At 30.6% G+C, this 8,457-nt stretch overlaps 1 protein-coding gene across 1 annotated transcript in view; it reads left to right on the top strand.

Annotated features, from left to right (window-relative positions):
- Positions 1–1,566: 1,566 nt before the first annotated feature.
- Positions 1,567–8,457, top strand: part of CYLC2 (cylicin 2) — a 19,311-nt gene continuing 12,420 nt past the window's right edge. Inside the window, exons 1-2 of the mRNA XM_025360433.1 lie at positions 1,567–1,653; positions 7,853–7,893. Coding sequence (XP_025216218.1) covers positions 1,637–1,653; positions 7,853–7,893 — 58 coding nt within the window. The 5' untranslated portion in view covers positions 1,567–1,636. The remainder of the gene's footprint in view (positions 1,654–7,852; positions 7,894–8,457) is intronic.

Raw genomic sequence — 8,457 nt, 5'->3', positions numbered from 1 at the left:
AACAGGAGATAGTATTCTGCTGATATGCTACATTATGAAGTACAATTCATCAGTAAGATAAAGACAGTATCTAGGTTGCTTGAATCTAACCATTTGAGCCATTTAGGAAACAAAGTTTTTCCTCAACTGATAGTGGTTAGGAAGGCTGAAAAAAGATAAGACTGATTTAACTATAAAGACTCTATGAAATATTTCAGGTTTGAAGATGTAGGGGGCGGTATTTGAGAAGGAATTTAGGCAGTTTCTAAGAGCAGAAAGCAGCTCATAGCTAACAGCAGGAAGAAAACAGAGATATCAGAACTACAGCCACAGAGAATTAAATTCCACCGGTTGAAATGTGCTTAGACACTGATTCCTTCTTTGAGTCTCCAGGTAAGACATAGTTCAGCTGACAATTTGATTTCAGTCTCGTGAGACCCTAAGCAGAGGACCTAGTTAAACCTGTAAGCTTTTGAATTATAAAATTATGAGATTAAAAATGAGTATTGCTTTATTTCACTAAATCTGTAATAATTTGTTATGTAGTAATAGAAGACTGACACATGCTCATTATAAAAATATCATTGGCTCTCTAAGATATTACTAGATCATACACATTTAATTAAGAAAGACAATAAGAGATTAATTAAAGAGATGATAACACAGAAGACAAGTATTGCTGGTTGCCCAGTCATGATTTAGATTTTAATGTATGATGATAGAGTAAATGCATTAGATATTAATATTTATATAAGCCACTATAGACTATAAAATGCTCAACAAAATATTATAAAATTAGAAATTATACTTTGCTTATTAAACCATCACTTTTCAGGAAAACTTCCGTCGATATTCTCCTTAAGTCAGATAGTGAAATAATCAGATCATAGAAATCCAAATTATGGAAGGCTCCCATCCCAGCTCTAGTGCCTCTATAATTTATCATTGTGTAAGATCGGTTAGAAACTTTCAGTCAAACTACTAATATTTTTGTAGTTTACCTTTTATAGTAGCTGATATTTAACAAAATTATTTCTTTAAGACAAAAAATAGTGAAGACGTTTTAAAAAGAGCTAAACAAGAGCAACATGTTTAAATGCCCCTCTATATAGTACTAGTATTCGTTTACTAATGGGGTAAGATCGTGAATTTAATAAAAATGTACTATCTCAGATATATCAATATGTTTATAAGTTTAAAAAAGCATATAGCTTTGTTTAAAATATTTTGTGTATGAGCAAACAATAAGTTTAAAATGAGAGAAAGACATGTAAAGTTTTACAAATGATTTAACAAAAGTTACAGGAATAAAATGGAATTCAGGATTGCAGCTGATTCTCACAGATAAATGATTAGACTTACCTTTTTTCCCTATCAGTCAATAAGTTACAACTACATAAAAAAAAAAAAAAACCAAATATTTTATTAAAGTGTAAAATCAATTGATTACTTTTAAAACCCCTAGCTAGATTTAGTCAGTAATAATAAGTGAAAGTAAATATTAATCTTAGAATTTTAGAGAACATAAAACACAGGTGTCTCCTTTTGTTTTACCCCTTTAATTCCAAGTGCTCTTGGCTTCTTTATGATGTCACCTTTCAACATCACCAGTTTGAACTTACAATACTTAAGTCCTGGCAAGTCATAGGTGGGGAAAATGTCTCTCCCAAGATTGTAAGTCACATTTTATGTTTTAAAATAACTGAAATACTCGTTAGCTTTACATTTAATTTATTCAGTGTGAAGAGACGTTAATTATATTATTATTGTGCCATTCATAAGCAAAAGATAATGTGTTTAAGCAGACAAAGATTCTCAAGCGACATAACAGATTTTTTTTTTTTTAATTTAAGATATCGTTAGTGCATGCATTTCAGTAAAATAGATACCTGGCTTTGAATAAGTCTTTTTTGTTTGTTTTTTTACTGTTAGTCTTACTTGATTTTTTTGTCACATTGCATTTTGGGTGATATAAAATAAAATAATTCATGATTTTCAGTCAGGGAACCCCTTGGAAATTTCTTTGAATAATTTTTGTGTATGTAATAGTGACTGAGGAATGTGACTGAATTTTAGAGGAGGCATATATCACAATATTAACCTTTAGTAAAAATGGGATAGCTCTATCCAAATACGACTAGCTGAATACTAATTGTATCCCTCTTGCAAAATATTGAGTATGTGAAAGTATTTTGTAATGTAAAGCAGATAATCCAGACATGAGAAGTAAATTATATGACAGTAGCTTACTTACGCTTAATTTATTCTGTGTCAAAATAAGGTAGGTAAACAACACATTTCAATTCTGTAAACCTTTTTACAGAGGACATGCAACAAAGGTGAAGGAATGGAGTTTTGCAATATAAAGTATGGGTGGGCCTTCATTTAGCAGTATTGTTAAAGGAAAGATAAAACATGAATTTTGAAAATAAATTGACTTTCCATAGATGCTGGTGCCTACTTTGTATAAAACAATCATTAAAGTATAATTTTTGGTAAAGGTTTAAATGCATTTGTCATGATTACTTTAGAAGCTGAGTAACTTGATGCCTACTATGCAGTAATCCGTGTTCTGGCACCTAATATGGCAGAATTACACTATATTTTAATTACTTTAAAATATACACTGTATTTTAATTACTTTAAAATATATAAGCACTGTAAAATATCTATGCTATTATTGTTATCATGAGCATCAAATAGCTTTCGGAGAACTTGACCACAATGGTTAAAAACCTCTTTTAGGTCTTATGGCTATTTTTTATCCTGCTATTCTAGTGTAATCCCAAAACATTCTTGTTTCTGTAGGAGGAAACTGATAGAATTCATAATCAAATGGCATCACCATTAACCACAAAAGCACACATAAAAAATCTTAATAACAAATTAGCATGTTTCTTTGGGTTCAAGTGACAGCTCCCAATTCATTTAACACACAAAATTTAAGATGCAGAAAATTAATTTTCAGCTCCATTTGTCTTTTCACTAAATTCTTCTAAGAATGGCAGAGCCTTAGTTTTGGACTTAACATTTCTGTGCCTATGGCTATCAACTTGTATCTGATAAAGAAAATTTTTCTGTTTGAACTCAGTTTTTCCCTTCCCACTTATTCCTTCTCTAATACCTTTGCTCTATCCATACCTAAGCTACACCATTTAACAATTTCATCTCTTCTAGCCTTGGCCTCAAATTTAGGTTGTGTTAGTCAACTCAGCCCGTTTCTAAAGTTGAATAGAACTAAGATTTCTGAAACAAGTAGGAGAGGATATCACAAATATTTGATGTGAGATAGGGTATCTAAAAATATGAACATTTAAAATTCCAATATTAGCTTCCTGATCTCATATCTAATGCGTATTTTACATTTTTGTCTCTATTGAGTAGCATTACTAAACTCATCTCTTCCTATCCGGGTCTAGAGATTCACCTTGATGTAGAGAAGGGTTTATCAATCTTGGCACTACTCACATTGTAGTCTAGAACACTTTTTGTTGGAAGAGAGGATTAGAGGGTCCTGGGGGTAGGGGAGATCCAGCATTCTGTCCATAGTAAGATACATTATAATATGTTTACCAGTATCCTTGGTCTCTACCAACTAGATGCCAGTATCATCACACACACATACAAACAGACAACTGTGACAACTAAAATGTCTTCAGATATTGCAAAATGTTCTCTGGGTGAGGAGTTCAAATAAACCCATGCTAAGAAATACTGCTTCAGAAAATGCTAGAGAATGATAGAGAATTTTACTACACACAGAGCCATTCCTCAGCAAGACAATAATCCTAGGGCAGTTGACCTTGCCTTTACACAGAGACTCCTCTAGCAAATACAAGAGTGGCTCAGGCTGCAGTCAGTTCCTAGAAAGCTTTCTACCATGTCTTTTATGGTCTCCTTTTGCCTGCAGCTGATGCAGATTCCAAAAATCTAGTCTACTGGCAAGATATCTGGCAATATGCATACAAACAGGAGGTCTATGAACAACTCACATGTAACTGGGGGAGATATAACATTTAAATACTTTGACTTTGAATCCACTATGCATTTTAAAAACACATCTAAGCAGAGATACAGTTACAGGCAAGAGTAAAGATGGGTGTATTTTGTATTTAGATTAAAATGTAATTCAGACTAAAAGGAAAAATACTCAGAAAAATAAACTTGGTTAAATGTTTACCCCTTTAAAAAAAAAAAAAAAACCCTTTTTTATACTGGTAGAACAGAAATAGATTTTTCTCTTAAGAAATAAAGTCCCCCATGTCTCTTGCATCTCTACTTTTTATTTAAGAAAACTTAATCCTAGTTTTCTAAGTTGCAAATACATTATATTCTACATGGTTGACAATGGGAAACCTTCTTTACCTCAGAACACGCAGTTACTGAAAATGATTTTGAAGCGATTGAATATATAAGCTTGAAATGAAGGTGGAATTTTAGTTTCTACATTCCATTTAATCTTGGTAAATATGAGGCACTAATTACTATGTTTCCTTGTATACATCCAGACACTTTAATTTAAGCATTAGTCCTATTAAACAACAGCAATAACCTTTTGACTTAATAATCACATTTTTCCCTCTTCGTAGGTTAAGTCATTAAATTAGATCTTAGGGATTTAATTTAAAATTGTGAAAATACATTTACATTCATATAAAATATCTCAAAATAAAAAATAAAATAAGGGATACACTAACAGTTTATTTTTTAATATGACAGTCTGTTGGGGTTTTTCAATAAGAATGTCAAAAATTGAATGCAAATGCACCCTGACCTAGATAATTACTTGACTATACCAGAGACGGAAGGAAAGAGATGCTCTCACCAGCACAGCCAGACTTAAAGAAAGAGTGGGAAAATGCTATCAAATCCAGAAGATCAAATTGCTCTAATTGCTTATCACACACATTTACATAGTGAGTAGGGGCAAGAGTATTTGGTTTATTGCTGTTTTGGTTCTTATAAATGAATCTCACTAAAAATGCAAGAGGTTAAAATTTATTGAACTATCACTAATTCTAAACTCATAAACACTAAGAAATATATAGAAAATGTTGATCACACAAAAAAGATACATTATGACGGATTCTAGTCAATCCAACTTGCTTTTCTCCAACCAATGGCCGTCCAGTTACCACACAGAGTCTTGCTTATTTTTGAAATGAATAAAATAAAATTGTACTGTATATGTGCTGGTATTTCTGGACTTTTTCTTTCAATATAATATTTCTTTGTATTCATTAAAGTTTCCATATTGCACATATAAGTAATTGATCCCTTTAGATTGCTGAGAAGTATTCCATTACATTTGTATAGCACACTTAGTTTATCCATTCCTTCATTGATGGACACCTTTGAGTTTGAGGGTATTGTGAATAAAACTGCTATGAACATTTTTGTCTATGTCTTTCTGTGGACTTTTACTTTTGTTTTCCTCCTTTTCTTTATTTCCTAGAGGAAAAGTTTTAGTTCACTTATGCAGCTTTTACATGTATTTTAATAACTGGTTTCTGTATAATTTGCTTTTGTGTTATTTCAAGTTTTAATTAATTTTCCTGAATTTTATCTAATTTTCCTGGTATATAGAAATATACTTCATTTAACCTATTTATCATATAATCATTAAACAAGTATAATTCATTAAACTCTGTATCATATAAACTTATTACATTTGATTGGCAGCTTTAACAATGATTATTATAGATGCCACTGGATATCATATTTACCCAATTGTGACCCCTACAATTAAAGACAATTTCACTTCTTCCTTTTCAATTTTAGTGCTTTCATTATTTTATGAAACAAAATACAATCTGGATTTAAATGAATATATATAGTAGCTTTATCTTTGCCTTATTTTTGATTTTTAAGGAAAGACAGTCAATATTCCTCCATTAAGTTTGATTTTAAAAATAGGCATTATCTAGATGTATTCTATCCATCTGTGGACTATGTTCTCTACTGCTAGTTTTCTCAGAATTTTAAATTATGAATGCATATAACTACTTTCTTTCAAAAATTATTCTGCACATACTGAAATGATCAGGTGATTTTTTTTTTTTACTTATTTTGTCAATTGGAATGATTGCATTGGTTGATTTTAGGTTAAACCGACCTCATATTCTGGAAAGTAAACCAGATGATCATGATGTATTAGCAATTTTATATGTTTGTCAGTATGAGTTTTTAAATTTTAAGAAATTATGTGCCCATATTAATGAGGGATATTCATCTGTAATATGCATTTTTAGTATTGACCTCAAAAGGATTTGGGTTATTTATATTAGCCTCAAAAATGAGTTGGAACATACTTAGTCCTCCTCTACTTCTTTCCTTATACTATTTTCCTAGTTTCAATGGAGAGATTTAAAACATTGATTTTAAACATTTTTTATAATATATTAAAACTGTAAGTTATTATCTATGAACTTTTAAGCAGTATTCTATAATTTTCATATATTATCTTATTGTTAAGTTGCTTCTTTTTAAATAGGTTTTCATTGTGGTCCTTTTGGACCACTGATTCTTTAAAAGGAGCTGTTTATTTTTCAAATGTTTATATATTTTCTAGATAATTTTATTATTGATTTCAAATTCAATTGCTGGGTGATTAAAGAATATGTTCTAGAAATTAAAGAAGAAATTAACAGATCATTCTAATGTACTGTTTTGAAAATCTCAGTTTTAGAAATGTTTCATGAACTTGAAATCTTTCCTCTTTGAGAGCTTTTGGAATAATGCAGTTAGTTCATAATCATCGTTGGACATCAACATTTCTTCAGTAGTATATAAATGTACTTTGACTGGATCTGAATTTAGAGATTCAGATATGGTGGGGCAAGTAATTTAGTTGCATGTACTCAGTTTAAGATGATAGGCTAGATAACTTATTGGTGAAAACATATTAAATATTATTCAGCTAATACAAAATTTTATAGCATGAAAAAATGTGCCACGTTTTATGCTGCTAGCTTCATTCTTTAGTCAAGGTATCAAAACACTGCTTTTCTATGCGTAAACCTTAAGTTTTACACACTGTCAAATAAACACCACATGTGTTTGTGTATGAGCACATAAGCCTCAAACTCACTCATGACCAACCATGGCTCTGTATTCAAAATATAATGAAACAATGTAAAGTAATATTTCTCTAATAGATCTTTGGATTTGTCTTCATCACTAATAAATAAAAATTGGATTGTAAAACACTCCTTCATGGGAACAACCATGTTTAGCTAGTAATAAAACAAATGGGAACCTATAAATGGAAAACAATTTGCAATATGGTTTTTTTCAGATTTTCTTTTAAAAGTAATAAAATTCCTTATGCACACTGACATATACACATGCACACACAAATTCATAGGTGCACACATATGCCATTTAATAATTTGGATTTGGTGAATTTTTGAGAATATTTTGAGGATATGCTTTTACGTAAGCATAGGGTTTACAAAGTGATACCTTTTTTCAAATTCAATTGCAAGAGAATTTGGAGCATGAACTGGGAAAAATAATTCAACTGTGTTTTTGTAATTTTTTTTAAATGTATATTTTCAGATGTGCAATTTGTTTACACACACACACAAATATAAACAAAGTGTACATCTGAAAATACACACACATATATTTGTGATCCATATGTGTATATATAGTTTGTTTGACCAACCATTATTTAGTACTGTTGTAGTTTGAAAACACATTTGCTTATCTCTATTATCCTGGAGATGAAGTAATCTTATATAACAAAAGATATCTGAGATTGTAAAATAGTTCTCTAGTTGTTGGTTGCAAGTACTGAAGTATATTAATGACAATTTAAAACAGTGATTTTATATAAATTAACTAAAACCTTTCTTTTTTATTTTAATAGCCAAAGAGTAAACTTTGGGCCATATGATAATTACATTCCAGGTAAGAAAGCATTCAATATGTATTGCAAAACATGTGTGCTTAATTTTATGGTATTATCCTCCATTCAAAGTGATGAAGCAAACATTGCCATGAAATAAAATTGATAATTACCTTTCTTACAGGCACAGTGAACACCTTTTACATTATTTTGCTTTGTTTTGAATCCAAAGAAGTTTAAGTAAATATGTTCAGTATATGAAAGCCAGAAATAGTTACATGTTAGAATTCATACAATCAGATAATCTTACAGTTGAAAAGCAATGTAGAAATTGGATAAATAACTTCTTGTTATTTAGAAATTTCCTGTAAGTCAGGAATTTCTTCTACAACATTCCTGATAGATTACATCCAGCTTATAATTGGCCCCAAATTTCTTTAATAGACAAGGCAAAGGCATTTGATTTTTTTTTTTTTTAATTATTATTATACTTTAAGTTGTAGGGTACATGTGCATAACGTGCAGGTTTGTTACATATGTATACTTGTGCCATGTTGGTCTACTGCACCCATCAACTCGTCATTTACATCAGGTATAACTCCCAATGCAATCCCTCCCCCCTCCCC

Source organism: Theropithecus gelada, chromosome 15 (genome assembly GCF_003255815.1).
Source record: "Theropithecus gelada isolate Dixy chromosome 15, Tgel_1.0, whole genome shotgun sequence".
Lineage (NCBI taxonomy): Eukaryota > Metazoa > Chordata > Mammalia > Primates > Cercopithecidae > Theropithecus > Theropithecus gelada.
Note: the sequence above shows the minus strand (reverse complement) of the source record. Positions and strands in the feature narration are given on the sequence as shown.